The sequence below is a fragment of the Talpa europaea genome, assembly GCF_964194135.1.
Source record: "Talpa europaea genome assembly, chromosome: 3".
NCBI lineage: Eukaryota > Metazoa > Chordata > Mammalia > Eulipotyphla > Talpidae > Talpa > Talpa europaea.
In genome coordinates, this window is record NC_140069.1 from 116,836,904 (window position 1) to 116,857,674 (window position 20,771).

At 37.9% G+C, this 20,771-nt stretch overlaps 1 protein-coding gene across 1 annotated transcript in view; it reads right to left on the reverse strand.

Moving 5' to 3' along the window:
* The window catches only part of ORC5 (origin recognition complex subunit 5), a gene marked incomplete at both ends in the record, with an annotated part of 55,880 nt that extends 42,495 nt beyond the window's left edge, over positions 1-13,385 (reverse strand). The window contains 4 exons of the mRNA XM_084230519.1: positions 1,445-1,519; positions 6,703-6,903; positions 10,683-10,775; positions 13,314-13,385. Of these exons, the coding sequence (XP_084086645.1) occupies positions 1,445-1,519; positions 6,703-6,903; positions 10,683-10,775; positions 13,314-13,385 (441 nt within the window). The remainder of the gene's footprint in view (positions 1-1,444; positions 1,520-6,702; positions 6,904-10,682; positions 10,776-13,313) is intronic.
* Positions 13,386-20,771: the final 7,386 nt, after the last annotated feature.

Here is a 20,771-nt window from a genome sequence, read left to right on the forward strand (position 1 = left end):
AGGTAGGTATAAATTATTCAAGCTGAAAGTACTTATAAAATCATAAGACCAAAACTAATTTGCAAATTAAATACAAAATTACAAAGCCAACGAACTTTAATGTTTAAAACAACATTAACTAGGTATGATGAATAGTACTGTTTTGCTCAAACTATACCTTTGCTGACTTTGTGAATATGGTACTAATCAGAAGCAGCCACAGTTCTTTTGAATTTAGTATTCCTGTATGGACTGGTATCAGTGAACACTGAATTCTCTCACGGAGTACCTTTATTCAACCTACTGTAAAACCCTGTTTTTGCCATAATATTTGACTTTCCTCTGACACGTGTATTAAGTCCATCCTGATTCTTTTCTCATGAGGTCATGACAGAATAGTATTAAAACACTATTCAGGGCCTCCCTGGTGGCACAGCGGGTTGAGCGCAGCACTGTGAAGCTGTCCGCAGTCTCTGCAGTGCGGGTTCAATCCCAGCCAGCTAGGGAGATACCCACATGGTGCGGCAGACCTCTCCTGTCTCACCCGCTGCTCCCCTCAGTAGTGTATTTCAATCAGTCTGCCTGTTCTGTAGCCTGCTCTGTCTCTGGTGAATCCTCTCACCCTCCCGCACATCTGGCCTGTACCCCAGCTCTTGTATAAATAAATAAATCTTTAAAAAAACAAACAAACCACTATTCAATGCCAACACAACTGTAAATGGAAAAACAATGCTGGTTCCGACACTGAGTGGTCATGAGTTAGAACTCCAGACAATTTAGAGTAAACATATCATTCCCTTTTTAAAATACTAAGATCAAAAAAAAAAGGTATAGTAACGTAAACTTCACTTTACTCAGATAGATATTTAAATAAACTCTCGGGGCCTCTCCAGTGGTGCAGCAGGTTGAGTGCAGCACTGTAAAGTTGTCCAGAGCCTCTGCAGCTTGAATTCGATTCCCAGCTGGCCAGGGAGCTACCCACATGGCGCGGCAGACCTCTCCTGTCTTGCCCACTGCTCCCCTCAGCATTGTCTATGGTCTGTCTGCCATTCTGTCTCTGGTGAATCCTGTCAGCCTCCCGAGTGCCTCTGGCCTGTACCCCAACTCTTATAAAAATAAAATAAAAATCTTTAATAAATAAATAAATAAACTTTCCTTGCAGAGAGTTAAAAGTCTAGCCCCTCATCATTTCCTCCAGCAAACACCTAAAATCTTTTAGTAGAAAACAGTGTTAGCCACTTCATAATTAGAAATAAAAAGCAAAAATAATTGAAGTACATACTTTATCAAGTACAAAGTGCTTTTACTTTGAGAAAAATCCTGCTTTTACTCATAATAGAGAAATGAAAATTAAAATTATATTACAATATCATTTTTCACCTAGCAGATCAAGAAAATGAAAAAAATTCACAATATAATCTATTTATTAGTCTGCAGGGATAAAAGACTCTCATACATTACTTACCAATTCTTGTAACCTAAGAAACCCAGGCAGAAGATTGGCATCCATGTCTCTTAGATACTCTGCTTTATCGAGAACCTTTTGGAAAAAAAAAATGCAGCATCAAAATTGATTTACAAATCTATTTATATAACATACTCCACAATGCAAGATTTGAATTTTCCATGTTAAAAAGAAAAAAAAAACTTCTGAATTTTTAATTTTATTTACTTTTGTAGTAATAGAAGACATTTCAAATAGTTATAAAACAGACAACTTACAGCCAGAATATTTTAAACCAAATTTCTACATGGAAAATGAGTCATAGCTACATTTAAAAGTTTTCTTTTATAAGTATACCATCAAAAAGATGTAAGCCACTTTAAGGACATCTTAGGTACAAGAAATAACAACAGCATGCATTTTTCATACTATTTGATGAAATTAACTATGAACCAAAATTATAGAGACAAAAAAAATTCTGAATTGCACTACAAAAAAGTTTTCTTGTTTAAAATTTGTCACTGGGCCTCCCTGGTGGTGCAGGTGGTTGAGTGCAGCACTGTGAAGCTGTCCACAGCCTCTGAAGTGCCGGTTCAATTCCCACCAGCCTTGGAGCAACACACATGGTGAGCAGACCTCTCCTGTCTCACCCGCTGCTCCCCTCAGCAGTGTATTCCATCAGTCTGCCTGTTCTGTTCCCCACTCTGGCTCTGGTGAATCCTCTCGCCCTCCCACGCATTAATCTATACCCCAGCTCTTGTATAAATCTTAAAAAAAATAAAATGAAATAAAATGTCACTACATGCTAAGTCCTATTTAACTGATTGTGTAAATAAAAATTAAAATCTATTCAGTGTTATGGGAGGGATTATGATTTTTTTCAAATCCCTTATGTATTAGCAAGGTTGTAGAAAAAGAGAATTCTTGGGGCCTCCCTGGTGGCACAATGGGTTAAGACGCAGCATTATAAAGCTATCCATAGTCACTGCAGCACGAGTTCCATCCCTGGCCAGGGAGGTGACCCACATGGCATAGCAGACCTCTCCTGACTCGCTCACTGCTCCCCTGAGCTATGTATATTTCAGTCAATCTGTCTTTTCTGTTCCCCTCTGTCTCTGGTGAATTCTCTCATTCCCCCCGCCCCACACCTCTGGCCTGTACCCCAGTTATTGTATACATAAATAAATAAATCTTTAAAAAAAGAGAGAGAGAATCCTTGTGTGCTGAAAAGGGAATGTGCAATGCAGTCCTTATGGAAATGTTACAGCCATTCTGGAAAACAATACGGAGTTTCTCAAGAAAACTAACGCTTGAACTTACCATATGATCCAGGATCATACAACCTTGCAACACTAGTTATCTTTTTGATGATAGTTATTCTAACAGGTGTGAAATAGGTCATGGTAGTTTTAATTTGCATTTTTCAGATGATTAGTGATGCCAACTATGTTTTCCTAGACCCAATGGCCATTTGCATGTCTTCATTGGAAAAATGTCTGTTCAAGTCTTCTGTCCACTGTCTAAGCAGATATTGTTTTATGTGACTGAGTTGTGTAAGCTCTTTACATATTTTAGAAATTAATGACCTTATCAGATACATGATTTGCAAATAATCTCTCTATTTGGTAGGCTGCCTTTTCATTTTATTGATTTTTCTTTGCTGTACAACTTTTTAGTTTGATGTAGTCCCACTTATTTTGCCTTTGTTTCTTGTATTTTTGGTGTCATATCCAAAAAATGAGTTTTATAGTTTCAGCTATTATAATTCTTTAATCCATTATGAGTTAATTTTTATGAATTATGAATTTTAAGCCACAGATCTAACTTCAATTTTTTGCATGTGGTTACTCAGTTTTCTAGTACAATCTATTAAAGAGACTGTCCTTTTCCCATTGAATATTTTTGACTCACTTATCAGATATTAATTCACCATATATACAAGGTTTAATTCTGGACTGTTAATTCTTTTCCACAAATCTATTTTGATACCAATTCCATAATGGTTTTATTACTTTAGTTTTATAATATAGTTTACAAATGGGTTTGGCTAGTATGGACATTTTAACAGTACCAATTCCTTCTATCCATGAGCTTCTGTGTCTTTTTGAAAAGACCCTAGTAATAATGATAGTTTCTTAGCTTTTGATTATGGCAAGATGGTCTAGGTTTATGTAGAATTCTTCCCAAAACTGAAATGACCCTTCCTCCAAAGAAAACATTTTTACAAAGTTACACTTTGTTAATATTATTATAAATTATAATCATTTAAATTCTGAATAAAATTAAAAGGTAGAAAATATAACATCATTTCCCTGTATAGTACAAATTGTTTTGTATCAATTTTAGTAAGTTTGAAACAATGTATGAGTAATCAACTTAAGATATTTTATTCCTAATTAGTGTAGACAAAATAAAGCTAAAATTATTTACTGCTAAAAAAGATATAAATTAGTTTCTCCGCTCTGTATTCACATTATGCCATTTCCCCATCAATCTCTATTTAAATAATTCTCTATTCCAGGACACAATTAATTCAAATAAATTGGCCCATTTTTATACCCATTTTAATGCAAAACACAAAGCTAAAGCAGTAAATAGTTCATTTTTCTGATTTGATAAAGCTAACTCACTATAATTAATGTTTTTGTGGTATTCTAATAAATGATGCTTCTTAAAAAGCAATTATCAGATAACTAATATTCAGAGAAGTAAAAAAAATTTCATTCAGACCCAAGTATTTTTCATAATTTACATGAAGGCATTCTAATAAACTCTTGATTTGTAAGCTAATTTACAAACTAGAAAATACTCTCAGACATCTTTCTGTATTATTTCCTAAGTATTGATGCTTACCAATTCAAATAGTTGAACGGTCTATAGATTAACTCTAAAAACTATCTCATGCTGAATAACTATAAAACTTTCACCTTTCATGTTTACCTACCTGATTATATTGGACTTGGGAAAAAACAATACCTAGTCTATCAGAAAATTCTATCAATCCTCCTTCAAAATATGTCAAGACTATTTCCTACCACCTCCACTGCTACTACCCTAATTTAAGCCAACATTAAACTTTGTCTAAATTGTTACAAATGCTTCATAACTGAAAACTGGGTACCCTGGGGTGCCATAATAAATGTCCTAGATGCCCAAGATCAGGGCCATGCTTCCTCTGATTGTGCAGGAATAGGATCTGTTATAGGTCTGTCTGTCTCTCTCTCTCTCTTTCTGTTTCTGGTAGTTCCCTTGGTTTATGGCAGCATAACTGATTTTTACCAGACATTCTCCCTGTGTATAAGTCTGTGTCCAAATATCCTCTTTTTATAAGGACATCAGTTACATCAGATTAGGGGCCCAACTCATCTTAACTAATTGGAATTACAATAGCCCTACTTTCTAATAAGGTCACACTGAGCTACTAGGGGTAAGGTAGAACCTTCAACATAAGAATTTTTGGGGGCCTCCCCGGTGGCGCAGCGGTTGAGCGCTGGGTTGCGAAGCTGCCCGCAGCCTCCGCGGCGCCAGTTCGATCCCCGGCTGCTCCCCGGCCACCGGAGGAGGGTCCCACATGGCGCGCAGACCTCTCCTGCCGCCCGCTGCTCCCCTCAGCAGTGTACTTCAGTCCTTCTGCCTGCTCTGCTCCCCGCTCTAGTGAATTCTTTCACCCTCCCGCGCTTCTGACTGTACCCAGTGCATGTATAAACAAAAACAAAAAAAACAAACAAATAAAATAAATAAAAACATGCCTAAAAAAAAAAAAAAAAGAATTTTTGGAAAAGAAAATCAACTCATAACACTACAATACACAATTCTATCCTTGCAGTCATCATTTGATTCTCAACATTACCATTCTTCCCCTTACTTAAACTATAACGGTGACACAGCCAACATGATTTTCTTTGAGTACGCAAGGCATGCTCCAGTCTCCTTTATACTTTCATGTAGGTCCTTGCTTGGAATACTTTTTTTCATAATCTTCATGGCCTGCTCTTCATTTTATTCAGGTTTCAGCTCAGTTACCACTTGAGTAAGATCTTCTCTGTCTTCCCCACTTTGAAAAGTAACTACTCTCTCCCACCCACTGGATTCTCTATCACTCTATTAATGTATCATATCTGACAAGTTTCATACTAACTTGAATTATTATCTATCTTTCTCAACTAAACTATAAGCTGCAAGTAGGCAGAGACTCTTTTTTTTGTTCCCTATTCTATCTAGATTGGTACGTGGCATACAGGAAGTGTTCAATAAATATTTATTGAAAAAAAATGAATTAAATTAAAACATGGAAGTGCTTTATATATTTAAGAAAGTGCAAAAATGCATAAAATTTTGTACCTTCAGTGAATTTATAACTTAGCTATTATGATATGGCATTGTATTAAAATTCAATTCCAGTTCCAGAAATAAATTTCTAAAGACTAAAGTATACAAGAGCTCACTAATGTAAAACACATTACACATTTTTAGTCATCTGTCAGTTATTTTCACAATATTGTAACTACAATTCAAACTTAGTCAACCTAAAATCAAATGACTCATTTTCATCCCCACAAAACTACCCAAACATAATGAACAAATTCAACCTTTGGCATCTCTTTCATTTATTCCTTTCTGCATCTTCTTCCCAACTCTAGTCCAGCCCAAACTTTCTCTAATGTAAGGAGCTACATTCTTCTGGTCTTCAGTTTTACTCCCTTCAATCCACCTATTCAACAAACCCTCTCAGAGTAATGTTCTTATAAGCATATATGTTGCTCTAAAATCTTTACTACTCTATCTCACTCCCCAGGAAATGAAATAAAGTACTTTAGCACAGTTTTAAAAACAATCCATGATCTTCCCCCACCTACTTTTGTAATCTCTTTCTTCTTTATAACCACCGAAGCTTTATAACCCACTGAAACTATACTTTTTTGGCATTCCCTGACTTCTATTTCCATCTACATGCCTTTACCTCATCTCTTTATAAAACTCTTCTTCTATAGCTCCTTCCTACTAATCATTATTTTAGCTTGATCTAAAATGTTATCACCTCACAAAGATATAACAGAAGTGCCTTAGTAATCACTTATCACATATCAGTATGTGTCCTAACTTTCCCATTAAATTGAAGCTCCCTCTGGTTAAGAAATATATCTAAAACATTTTTTATTCCAAAAGCACATTTCACAGTGCATTATAAACAATAACACTCAAAACAAATACATAGAAATTAGGTTAAAAAGCAAATCAGTTTTCAATAAGAGATGACACAATGAAATTAAATTACTTACAATATATACAGTCTGATTGTTGAGATTTTCAGCTTTGGTTACTTGTTTAAATAAGCGAACAAAGTCATTAAATGTTTCACAGGTTATTTGGGTAGAACAACCATCCTCTGAAGAACGATGATGACTCAACTTGTTTAAAATTTGTTCTAAAAGCAGTCTCAAGGTAAAGCATTCAACACAATTCACAAAGACATGTGGGAGCTAAAAAAAAAAGTGTAAATAGAAAACATAAACAATAATGGCTCTGTTGGGTATCCCCCATTTGCCCTTCTAAATCCATGACCCCACCTTTCTCAACCTGCTCTGTTTCCCAGGAAGCTTTCAACTACACACTGCACCACCTACACTGGTTCTAGTTGGATATTCTGTTCTAGCTGGAAGAACCAGCAAGAGACTGCAAAAGACTGGTAAGAGAGAAAAGTTGCATATTTAATTCCCTTGACTCCCACCCCTACCCCTCAGTGGCCCACAGTTTGACAGTGGGTGCATTCTTCTACCAAATGCCACAGTTTCAGTTGGGCAGTCCCTCATCTAAGGTTACAGCTCCTGATGGGGTCTGGTAACAGCTCCTCCTGTGGCCTATTCAGGTTGGGGAAAATAAAGGTTCTCAATACTTCATCATCCCTTATTGGTTCCTTAATATTGGTTCAACCTTTGTAAAAATAGTCCCTTCATTAAACTCACTTCAATTATTGGCCATTTGTTTTCCACAGGAACTCAAACATTTTCCTACACAGAAATCTAATGAAGAAACTCAAGTTCACTGAATGTTAAAATTCTTAATGGAGGGCCTCCCTGGTGGTGCAAGGGGTTAAACACTGCACTATGAAGCAATCCACAGCCTCTGCAGCATGAGTTCAATCCCCAGGAGGCCAGGGAGCAACTCACATGGTGCAGCAGACCTCTCCTGTCTCTCTGCTGCTCCCCTCAGCAGTGTATTTCAGTCACTCTGCCTGTTCTGCTCCTCACTCTGTCACTCCACCCCGCATCTCTGGCCTGTACCCCAGCTCTTGTATGCATAAATGAATAAAAATCTTTTTAAAAAAATTGTTAGTGGGAATTTCATACTTAAAATTTTAAGGTAATAACTTTAATGATGAATGAACCCAATGAATGAATAATCAAAAATTATTTTAATAATTAGAAATCATAATAGTCCTCTTATGAGAATTGAGAACTAGCTCTTCATTTAAAGATTAAAATGGAGATGATTCCAAAGTAACAAGGAAACAAAAAGACTTGCTCAGAAATATAGACTGTTCTCAGAATGAATTTTTTTTTTTTTTAAAGATTTATTTATTTATTTATATATACAAGCACTGGGTACAGTCAGAAGCACGGGAGGGTGAGAGAATTCACCAGAGCCAGAGCAGGGAGCAGAGCAGGCAGAAGGACCTAAGTACACTGCTGAGGGGAGCAGCGGGCGGCAGGAGAGGTCTGTGCGCCATGCGGGACCCTCCTCCAGTGGCCGGGGAGCAGCCGGGGATCAAACCGGTGCCGCAGAGGCTGCAGCTTCGCAACCCAGCGCTCAACCACTGCACCACCAGGGAGGCCCTCAGAATGAAATCTTAAGAGCAGTATTGATCATTCAGAGGAAGATAACTTGTGGCATCTGACACAAATGGAACCAGTAAATCTTTTTAGTGTTATACCATAAATCACGCCCAAATGAGGCTTTTCATTCTTTCAGAATAACAGTGTAACTACAGTTACATTATATTTATTTAGGCAGAGTTTAACCAGCCTTTGCTGACTTCCTTTACCCCCATTTCTTTATATACTAGAGTCCATAATATCTGTTTTGAATAAGTGTCTTACTGCTATCTGTGTACTATCCATGACCTTTAGTGGTAGCAAATTCTAAGTGTCTCTTTGTGTACCTGTACCAGAAATGGTGATAATCACCATTTATTAAAGTGTTTGAACAGCAAAAAAACACTATAATGTATTAAAAAGTGAACTATAACCTTAAATATGGAACTCCCTTATTTGCTTTTCATGCTTTTACCTGTTATATGTGTGTGTTTTTTTTGTGTGTGTGTGTGTGATACTTCACATAGGAAGTTCTCAAATGCAAATGCCAGGACCTTGCTCACACAGATTATGAAATCTGAGCATCTAATTTTTTAAAAAAAGCACAGAAGATCTTCAGGCTCCAAGGTTAATACCCACAACCTGATATCAGCAAAGCACTGTGCATGGTGCCCGGCAGAATCTCAAGAAACCAGGAAGCACAAACAGAGATCACAGCTGAGAGGGCTAAAGAAACAAGCGCAGTGTGCTGAGGTCACACAACAGAGGGACATCTAACACAGTGTGGGATAGCAGAGAAGTCTTCCTTCACTTCAAGTAGAAAAATAAATAATCATTTTCCAAGCAACAGGATAGTAAAAATGGTGTGGGAAAGTAGTACAGGAAAGCCAGAGGGTGTAGTACATGCCAAGGTTTGAAATTAAAAGCAGGAACTTTAAACAGTTCAGCATGCCATGCAAAACATGCATACTGTGCTTAGAACTAGGATTACCAAACTCCAGCCTACAGGTCATCTGTTTGACATATAAAAGCTATATTAGAACACAGGCATATCCATTCACATCCTGCCCATAGCTACTTTCACATCAAGGCAGAGTGGAACAGTTATAATAGAAACTATACTGCCAACAAGCCTAAAATAGTTACTATCAGACCCTTAAGAAAAAGCTTACTCACCTTTGATTTAAGATACAGAAGAAGATATGGAAATAATCATTAATAGCAGTTTACCAAGTGCTTAACAAATGAGCATTTTTCATGTATTAACTCATTTAATTCTCAACAATTCCATGTGTGGTCACTATGAGCCCTATTTTTCAGATAGGGAAAGCACTAAGTGGTGAATCCAAAAGAACATGAGTGGACCAGATTCTACAGCCCAAACTCTTTAACTATTTATGTAACACTATGAAAGATAAACTGAATTAGGGCCTCCCTGGTGGCGCAGGGGTTAAAGTCTCAGTGCTATCAAGCTATTGCCAGTCAACTAACCCACATGGCACAGCAGACTTCTATCTCACCCATTACTCCCCTTAGCAGCGTGTTTCAGTAGATTCACCTGTTCTGCTTCCCACTCTGTCTCTGGTGAATCCTCTGGCCCCCCGCACCTCTGGCCTATACCCCAGTTCTTATATGCATAAATAAAAAAAATGAATCTTTTAAAAAAAAGATACACTGAATTACTTTGTGAAAATTCCTATTTATATATCAGGCAAAAGCACTTAGGCAGTTTACTGAAGATCTGCAATAAGATTTTCAAGTAACTGCAGGGTGAGTAACAGAATGCATTAGGAAACTGCTATATAAATACGTGAAAGAAACAACGGTAAATGAAAATGAAATAGCAACGGCTAAAATTAAAGGTAACTGAAGTTAAGACATTAATGATGTAGAATCAATAGAACATGTTTACTTGTTCAATTTACTAAAAGAGCAAGGATGAGGAAACAGGAAAGAACAAGTTTAGACCTCTGTGGGAGTGGCAAGGCCATTCACCATGATAGGCAATATGGGAAGGTTAGAGTAAAGTCAGTTTTGTATTTGCGGAGATTCAGAATTACCAGTATCTAACAGACAGTTTAGATTGTTGCATATAATAAACTGTTATATATAATAAATACAACAATGGGAAAGAACTGATTTTAATGTATTTTTAAATTTAATATTACATGTTTTACCACAAATGTTATCAGGTAATAAAAGTTACAGAGGGGACTATGACTCAAGTTAAAAAGTAACTTTCTAACATCAATTTTCAAATTATCTAACAACGACTTCTGAAGTTCAGTCCTTTAAAGTAGTCAAACAAATGTTGGTCACAAATGTTTTATATAAAAGATAGTCCTTCAGAGAAAAGCAAACTGGACTAAACAGCAGCTCAGATCCCTTCCATTTCTAGAATTCTCTGAATAGAAATCAGTTAACAATGAGTTTGGGGTTAATCTTACCTCTAAAGTATTCAACAAGGTTTGTGTTACATAAGTCTTCCCACTGGCAGTATGACCATAAATAAAAATGGATGGAAAGCTGAAATGATGTCTCTAAGAGAGAAAAAAATAACAGCCCATAAATACAAAACTGAAATAAATATCAACTCATGAGAAAGTTGTATGTGGTAAAATACTCTATCCAAATTATTTCAAGAGTGAGTACACAGTGGATTTCATCATCACTTGACTTGAACTATAAGCACTTTCTGATAAGAAATTACAATTGCTGAAAAACAGTATTTGGTGCGTTTATTATATATACATTTTACCATATATCTGTACTATTTATTATTGTACAGGTCTATTTATACAAACTCATATTTTCCAATTTGTAGATCTGAGACATTTTTCAAGGATAATTATGACAATACTTCATTTTTATCTTAACCTTTTTATAAAGACCTTAACCCTACAGACTGCATTTATACATTTTGAAATTAACTGTGGCATATTTAATCGCAGGGTTAGAGGGAATTTTAAGAGTCCTCTGTTTTTAGGAAAACTTATAAAACACTTGTGAATTATGCATACTATATTTACCCTAGCCTAAATGTATACATTTCATCAAATAAAATGATAAAAATGACAGAGCATATATTTCAAATAATTATTTGCAAGATGCTTGCATAATACATTAGGTGCCCACCAAAAAAAGTAAATATTGTCAAAGGCCCTTCCATTGGTCTAGCCAATATTGTGACTACGCTTTAGTCACTCACTGAATGCACACTTGTTAGACACCTATTAAATGTTGAAAACCATGATGAGCCAAAGAGTACAAATCTGTTTTGGTGGAGTTCATAATGTAGTGGAAAGATAAAACATTTAAAAAATAATTACAAGAAAATTTGATGACGAAATTTTCATGAGAGTCTCTATAATCTACCTTGTACAATAGTAGTCACATATAATTTATTCTAGCCAGTAATTAAACATTTCCTTTTGCAAGACAAATCAGGAACTCGGATTTATATAGGAATAATCTTTTTGAATGGTATATGTCTATGCAAAAACAATTCCAATGCTAAAAGAGACTGAAAATAGATGTTTTAATACATGATAGCCATTTCTAAAGGTTTATGTAGCAATTTTATAAATTAACTAGATCAAAAATTCTGTTCAAGGAACTAAATACATGCTTGTTGAGCATCTCTGCTACCCAAACAGTGTATTTCACATTTAAAGAGAAGTTCCAGACAGCCTTTCAGGAAATTTTTCCAAGCTACATTAAAAGTCTCCTTTTCCAGAATCCTGCCACAGGTGACTGCATACATTATTTGGTGCTTAATAATGTCTCATCTTTTCCCTTGCTACCTAGAATTGTATTGAACTCCCACACTGTTACTTAACTTTTCATCTTCATAAACCTCTTTAACATAAATTGTAGTAAGTCAAGATTTGGTACAGTGCCTAACACAGAGAACATGCATAGTATATACTTAATGCTAAACAAATGATGACTCTGCTTAGAAATATGAACCAGGTTTTTGTATTTCTCTGCATCTCCCACATGCACAGAACCTAGAAGTGATAGTAATATTGTCAAACATGATTTGCAAAGCTCAAAACCTTTTTCATACTACTACCAAGTCAATACTACACCTTATCCCTATATGCCAGTACACTTTATCAACTGGGGCACTTCTGGCTGTAAATTTATCAACCAAGGGGAAGGAATGTATAGAACATAACCACAAAAATGTTTCAGTGATAATATGGGTAACTAAAACGGAAAACACTATAACCTGAAACTGACAGAAGAAAAAGTCATTAATCTCTTAATTCCCTAACAAATGCTCCCTTAAAAGGAGGGTGGTATTTTTCCACTAAACTTCACAGACCACCTTAAGTGCCATTCACCATTTTCAGTTAGAAGAAAGTACTTAAGAAAGCAAACAGAAGATAGGTGGGTGGTGGGGATGGAAGTACATAATGAGTATGACCCTAGGCTCTCTTTTACCCTCCTTACAGTTAAGATTCAAGTCTGATTAATTACAAGTCGAAATAAACAGCCTGAAGCAAAAGGTTCACCAAAGGCCACCAGAATATAATAAAAAGGTTGCTTTGAATTGGTAATACCACCTCTTACATAAGAAATGAACTCCCCAGAAGTTCATTCATCCCGGGGAAGACCCTCTACCTCTTGGGAATCCTGGGCACCGCCAGTCAGGAAGCCTAGCCTCCAACCTCTTGAGGGCTTTTACGACTCTGCAAAAGCTGCGAAAGTTTTAAACCTGAAAGCACCACGCTGGTCCTCTCTGGTCTTGAAAACCGACTCTTCGCACCTAAATTACACCAACTACATCACTGAAATTCGCATGACCTCGTATTTGATTAACAAACAACTGCAAGTGGATACCAGCTGTATAAAATCCCGTTCTGTGGCCTTGTGTGAAACTCAGGGCCAACGTCCAGTAGAGAAGAGGCCTAAATCGGAAGTTACTCTGTGGGGCAGACCTAGCAGCCCCTTTGTCCACGCAAAGCGTGACCTTCTGCCCTTCAAGCCAAACACAAACGTTAAAAAATGGAAACGTGTCCAAGACCCTGCCTCCAGGATTTGGAAGAGCAGCGAGACTTGGACGACAATACCTCTCCAAACAGGGACTGCAAGGTGGACACTTGGGACTCGCGACAAAGCACCATGTTTTCCAAGTGAGGCATCCTGGCCAGTGCGCGGGAACGCGGCAGCCCGCGGCCGACTCGGAAACACGAGCCGGAGCCTCCCCTCAGCCCTCGGGCCGCGCTCCCGCCGGAAACCCGACTCGCGGGGTGATGGGCGGGGCCGACGTGGCCGTGCGTCCGCGTGACGTCAGCGCGCAGAGCGTCCCCCTTTCCCCGTCTCCCGCGGTCGCTGTTGCTAAGTTACTTCCTGCTCAGAGCCGGGTAGCGAGCGTTGCTTTTGTGCGGTGCAGTCTCTGGTCCAGGCCTTTCCCACCCAAAGAGCAAGAAGATGCGGGGGTGGGCGAAGAGAAGCGGGCCTAGAAAGATCTAAGGGAGTCTGTGTGGTCTCCAATCACCCTCGAATTCTGGGATGCCCCTGAGTTGAAAGTAGCAGAACTTTGGTCATGTAGCTGCACAGTGGGTGGGAAGGGGGACCTCTTTACAGGGAAGGCAGAGTTAAGAGGATCATTATTCTCAAAAGATGGGGGAATTCTCTCACGAAGCTGTGGGAAATTAATGGCGTCTGGTGCTTGGGGGGGGGGGGGGAATGTAATGTTGAATGAACATTCAACGCTGGGATTACTATTTTTAATGCAAGGCTGAGAAAAGATCTCAAACTACTTGGCCTCTCCCTTCGGAGAGGAGGAAATTGTAGTCTGTGTCGGCAGTAGCCACAGTAGTAAAAATAATGCTACCTTTAATTTAATATAAGGCTTTCACGTATGTTTATTTGTGGAACACCTAATAGATACGAGACACTAGAGGATTATTTAAATAAGGAAATATAGAAGTAGAAAGAAAAGTGTGGTGAAAGGGGCTTGGAAATTGAATCGGTGGCCCCAACCAAGGGGTTTGAGGACCTCAAGGCTAGTCAAAATCATTTTTAAAGCAAGTCTATACGCAGTTAGTTGCCTAAGTACTTTTTTGAGACTTAATAAAGGATTCAATGAGACCATCATCGAACCTTTGTCTCTTCCTAAGGAAAGCTAGCCCTTAACATCCAAGACTGAATTATATATACACTCTCATAGTGTTATAGGACAGGGAGAGGGGCAGCCCAAACCCCGCAAACTTGCCTATTCTAAATGGGTTTTGCCATCCGCCGCATCAACACAAAACATATGAGATTTTAATGGGAAGGAACTTTAATAAAACTAGGAAACAATACAGGTTAGGCAAAGAGTCTTTATGAAAGCAGAAAACCCTGTCTTCTCCCCAGCTCGATTTTCACTATATCACAATTCCTGGCACATACATAATAAACAGTCAATAAATACCTGTTGACTTGAGAGGAAGTACTTACTGTCTGGATAGAATTAGCACTTTCTCAGAAAAGGGAACAGGGAAGATGAGTCCTAAGAATAAGAGTTCACCTGTGAGACTAACAAAGAAATACTAAATGAGTAAGGCAAGAAAGAAACAAAAGAAGGACAAGAAAGAGACAAAAGAAGGCAAACGGAAATTGAATCCTTACAACATATTTAATAGCTATTTGTCCCGTATTGAAACTCAAGTGTCAGTTAAAGGAAAAGTCAGGAGTACTTAGAGTCACAAGCAGATATTATACTAGGTTTTCTATACATCACAATTTATTTTATGAACCAAAATTTTTGGTAACTCATCACTGTTTTTAAATAAAATGAGTACAATAAAGAGGGAAATTAAGCAATATTGTCCAGGTGGGATCAACGAAAGCACAAAGGTCATTAGTAACAGAAGAGGAAGAATCAAAGAGATGGTAGTGTGCATAAGACTTGACCAATGTTGCTGATTTCTAAGTAGGAAGAATAGGACCATGAGCCAAGGAAACATTCAGCCCTCCAGAAGCTGGAAAAAGAGGAGAATAGAGTCTTCCCTGAAGCATTCAGAAAGGAATGAAATCCTGCTTAAAATTCTTTTTTTTTTTTTTTCCCCAGTGAAAACACCCTTTTTAGACTTATGAGCTCCAGGTCTCTTATAAATTAATTTGTGTTGTTTCAGTCTACATAATATGTGGTAATGTAATAGGGTGGTCCCTGTCCTATAACAGTAATGTGTTGCAGCAGAAACAAAAAACTAATACTCACCTATTACATTAGAGTTCATTCTGCTAGGATTACTCTCCACTGAATGGTACTCTTGTTGATTAGTTTCCATAGTGATCATTTTTTAAAACAATTCAGGGATAGAGGCCTCCCTGGTGTTGCAAAGGGTTAAGCACCACATCATGAGGCAGTCCAAGGCCTCTGCAGCAGGAGTTCAATCCCCAGCTGGCCAGGGAGTGACCCACATGGTGCCACAGACCTCTCCTGTCTTGCCCACTGCTCCCCTCAGCAGTGTGTTTCAGTTGGTCTGCCTGTTCTGTTCCCCACTCTGTCTCTGGTGAATCCTCTCACACACACTTGCCCATCTCTGGCCTGTACCCTGGCTCTTGTATGAATAAATAAATCTTAAAAAAATAAAAAAACAATTCAGGGATATTAAAATGATTTTAAATGTTACTGTGCTTATTGATTTCAAGAATAAGGGTCTTAAAACAATATACACTAATGTATTATAACTTTTTATTGTATCAACCCATTTACTCATTAAATCACAATTTATTACAAAAGATTTAACTCAGGAACAGCCAAATGCAAGAGATGCATAGGAAATGTATGGAGGAAAAGCATGTAGTTTCCATGCTCTCTTTGGATATACCATATCCCCAACTCTTTATAAGTTCCCCAACCTGGGAGCTTTCTGAAACCCTCCTTTTTCCAGAGGTGGGGTGGGGGTGGTTTTATTTAGGTTTCATTACTTAGGCAAAAATTTGTTAACTCATTGATCATTAACAAATCATTCAACCTCCAGCCCCTCTCTCTCCCTGGAAATCTGGAGGTGGGACAGGCTGGTTCCCCTGACATCTAGTTCCTATCCTTGAGGTGCTTCAATAAGTTGCCTCATTAACATAATAAAAGACATCTTTTTCTCTCACAACACTTAGGAAATTCCAGGCGTTTTGGAACGTGAACCAGGAAATGTTAAGTTCCTTGATTTATTCTACCCATTCTTGTAACTCTTGTCAGCTTATCTTACATATCAGCTATGCCTTTTTATATTAAAACTTGTGGAATGCCAATGGAATACTACTCAGGATCAAAAAGATAAACTTAGGTCATTTGCAGCAACATTTGCAGCAACAGCTGGAAGGGATTATGCTCAGTGAAATAAGCCTGAAGGGAAAAGAAAAATATCGGATGGTTTCACTTAAAGGAGGAATATAGGGAAACTGAGCAGAGGATCAGAAAAAAGACGGGCCTCCCCGGTGGCGCAGTGGTTGAACGTTGGGTTTCGAAGCTGCCCGCAGCCTCTGCAGTGCCGGTTCGATCCCGGCTGCTCCCGGGTCACCGGAGGAGGGTCCCACATGGCGTGCAGACCTCTCCTGCCGCCCACTGCTCCCTTCAGCAGTGTACTTCGGTCCTTCTGCCTGCTCTGGTCCCTGCTCTGCCTCTGGTGAATTCTCTCACCCTCCCGCGCCTCTGACTGTACCCAGTGCTTGTATAAATAAATAAATAAATCTTTAAAAAAAAAAAAAGAAAAAACTTGCAAACTATAGATCTATACAGCATATATAAACTATACAGCAAGGGAGGTGGAGGGAGAGGGAAGGAAGAGCATAAGCAACTATGGTGACAGTTCATGGCAATGTGGTGATGGGAGATTTATGGGGGCCAGAGTTGAGGGGAGAAATGAAATTTTGTTCAAAAATGAACAACAATGTAAGAAAATGAAAGTTTAATAAAAATAAAATAAAGTGTTTAAATATATATAAAAAAAGCCTTCTGGAGTGCCATAAAATGAACAGGGAAATGACCTTAAAAATTGGAAATTAGTGCTAAGCATTCAAGTTAAATAGTAAAACTTAAAAATAAACCCAAAATCATAGCAGGAAGAATTAAATATAAAAATAAGAATTTATGAAACAGAAAATGAATATTAAGTAGGGAAAAATCAATAAAGTCAAAAGTTAGGTTTTAAAAAGGTTGTCTTCTAGGTTTTGTCTAGTAGACCAAAAAACCACAAATTAGTAATAATACAAGTGGGAAAAGTTTCAAAAATAAATGTGCAGCTAAAATTACAAAAAGGAATACTGCTGGAAAACTTTGTGTTAAATGTACTATGGTCTAAATGTTGTATAGACCCCCCTCCCCCAAATTCACATGTTAAAATCCTAATGTCCAATATGGTGGTATCAGGAGGTTGGGGCTTTGAGAGGTGATTAGGTTAGAAGAGTGGAGTTCTCATCAATTGGATTAGTGAATTATGGCCCCCACTGAAAGCCTTAGCCCCTTCCACTATAGGAGGACACAATAAAAAGGACAGTGGCAATAAACTAGAAAGTGAGTTCTTACCAAAACAAGATGCTGTTGGCACTTTGATTTTGTACTTCCTAGCTTCTAGAATTGTAAGAAATAAGTGTCTGTTGTTTATAAGGCCCTATTTATGTTTTGGGGTTTCATTACCAGGCCACCATTTTCCATGCTTCATACTCTCTGAAAGTTATATATATTAGAAGTCTTTTTTTAAATATTACATTGAATAGGACAAATATTTTGAAATTCACCTCAACTCAAATTCATTTCAATGAGATAGTTTTTAAAAATTATACTACATAAGAAAAGAAAATAATAGCAATAGGTAATGAAACTATATTCAAAAGTAATTTATGTAGTAAAATATAAGAAAATCCAATATCAGAGTGAAATTAAATCAATATTAAGTTGAAAAAGCAATTCAGTTAACTTTTCCACTGCAACAGCCAAATCCATTATTTTTATATTTCTTCTTTCTAGACTTTCAATATTGCATTTCTAAGTAGAATTTATTGAACAGGTTAATATAATATGTCTTAAAAGATATTATATTCATTACTAGTGAATATTCATGAATACATTCTTATTCAAAAGATAAATAATAAAGCATAGGTTCTAGAATCAAACAGACTTGAGTTAGAATCTTGACTCCAATACTTTTTATTGTGACATTGGGCATATTACTTTTCTAAGTCTTAGAAAAATGTCCTCATCTGAAAAGTGAAGGGAGAGTAAAAAAAAAAATCCTGCCTCACAAAACTGACAACTCCCCAATACCAGAATAACCCACCCACAGCCCTTTCTACCCACTCAGCTCCAGTGCCACCTTGCAAACCATCCCCCACCCCAACTCCAACCCCAACCCCCAAGTGGGGAGCCGAGGATCAATACCCTAGTTGAGTTTGCTCAGACCATGGAGGACAAGAGTCGGGCATCATCATCCACACCCTCTTTACCCCTCTTCCTTGGCATTTATGTATATTCGTGGAAGGATGAACATTTAACTGAACTTGGTCTGGGGTCTTTTTTGCTAAATTATCATAGCACATCAAGCCCCTTTGCTGATGACTTTTAGAATGGAAAGGATCGAATCTAACTGAAATGCAGTCTAAAATGGACAGGAGAGATCAAATGTTAAGAGAGTACTCTTAAGTTCAGTCACTTCGCCACTCTACCTGTCATGAGCCCTTGTCACCTGAAAAAGGGGACCTTAGAGGACGGATGGCTGGAGGATTGAGACATTTAACTTCAGGCGCCGCTGTAGCTTCTTGATTCTGCCTCTAGATGTCAGCCTTGGAAGTCACAATAACAACTCTATGCTCCTAAAAACACATCACTCTGAGAAAGGGTCTCCAAATCAGCTTGCCCCTCAGAGGATATGACAAACCTTAATTGGTTGAACTTAGACTCACCAAAACTGAGGAGCTGCAGAGGTGGGAGTGGAGACAAATAACTTTTTTATTCCTTGTAAGATTTGTAAGGAGACCAGAGATTAGGGGCTGGAGTTAGGGTACACAGTATGAATTATCTGAAAGATATCACCTCTGAGTTGCCTCAGCACTGAACTATTTTAAGTTAATAGCTACCCCCTACCCCTAGCAGAATGGGCTGCGATTTTTTTTTACTGGCCCCAAGACCTCCAGGCTGCTGAGACAGCTGGATTTCCCCTAAACAACCTGTCTGTAAAAAATGATGATGATGGGCCTCCCCGGTGGCCTGTGGGTTGAGTGCAGCACTGTGAAGCTGTCCACAGCCTCTGCGGCGCTGGTTTGATTCCCGGCCAGCCAAGGCAATTCCCACATGGCGCAGCAGACCAATCCTGTCTCTCCCGCTGCTCCCCTCAGCAGTGTACTTCCGTCTGTCTGCCTATTCTGCTCCCTGCTCTGTCTCTGGTGAATTCTCTCACCCTGTCATGCCTCTGGCCTGTACCCGAGCTTGTATAAATAAACAAATCTTTTTTAAAAAGTGATGATGGTAATAAATAATAATGCCTGATTTGGAGGTTTATAAAAGCACAGAACTAAAACATAGGGCAAAAAAGTCATGCAAGATGGTAGGGAGTTGGTAAAAATCTGTGTTCTGAATACCTGCAGAGAAGAATAAACTTAAAACACTTTATGCTTTGACATACATTTTCTTTACATATATTGTTTTGTGTTAATTATATCTTAACTAAACTTTCTAAAAGTAAAAATAGGGAAAAGTAAAAATAAAATATAAATCTGAAAATGAGAAGTATATAAAGTAAAAACCTCTCCTTCATTCTATTATTTATACTCCCATACTCCCCAGGAGAAATTTTAATTTTTACTCAGGCATACACAAAAAAGCACACAAGGGGGGCCTCCCTAGTGGTGCAAGGGGTTAAGATGCAGCCTATGGGGCTATCCGCAGCCACTGCAGCACCAGTTCGACCCTCTGCCAGCCAGGGAGCAACCCACATGGCACAGCAGACCTCTCCTGGCTCACCAGCTGTTCCCCTCAGTAGTGTAATTCAATCAATCTTACTGTTCTGTTCCCAGCTCTGTCTCTGGTGAATCCTCTCACCCCCCACACCGCTGGCTGTACCCCAGCTCTTGTATGCATAAATAAATAAATCTTTTTTAAAAAGCACACAAGCATAATCCTTTAAAAAAAAAACAAAATAATTACTCTTCAACTTTTCACTTAGGAATAATTATGGATAGTGTTGCAATTCCGTACATATATATCTACCTCATACATTAGTAACATAATGTTTTATTGTCTAGAGGTAGACAATTTTTAAACCTTCCATTGATATATAGTTTGTTGTTTTTGTTGCTGCTATTAAAACAATATTATAATTGATATTCTTGTACTTACCTCTGACAATTTGTGTGATTATTTCTATAGGATAAATTCCTAGAAATGGATTAAAGGTTATGTGTAACTTTAATTTGATAGAGTGAAATTACCCACCAATGCACAGTCCAACAATCAACAAAAAGTCTATTTTTTTACTTCTCTTCAAGAGTGGAACTTATATTTTCTTTTTTTTCTAATCTGTTAAGAGCAAAATTGGGCCTCCTCT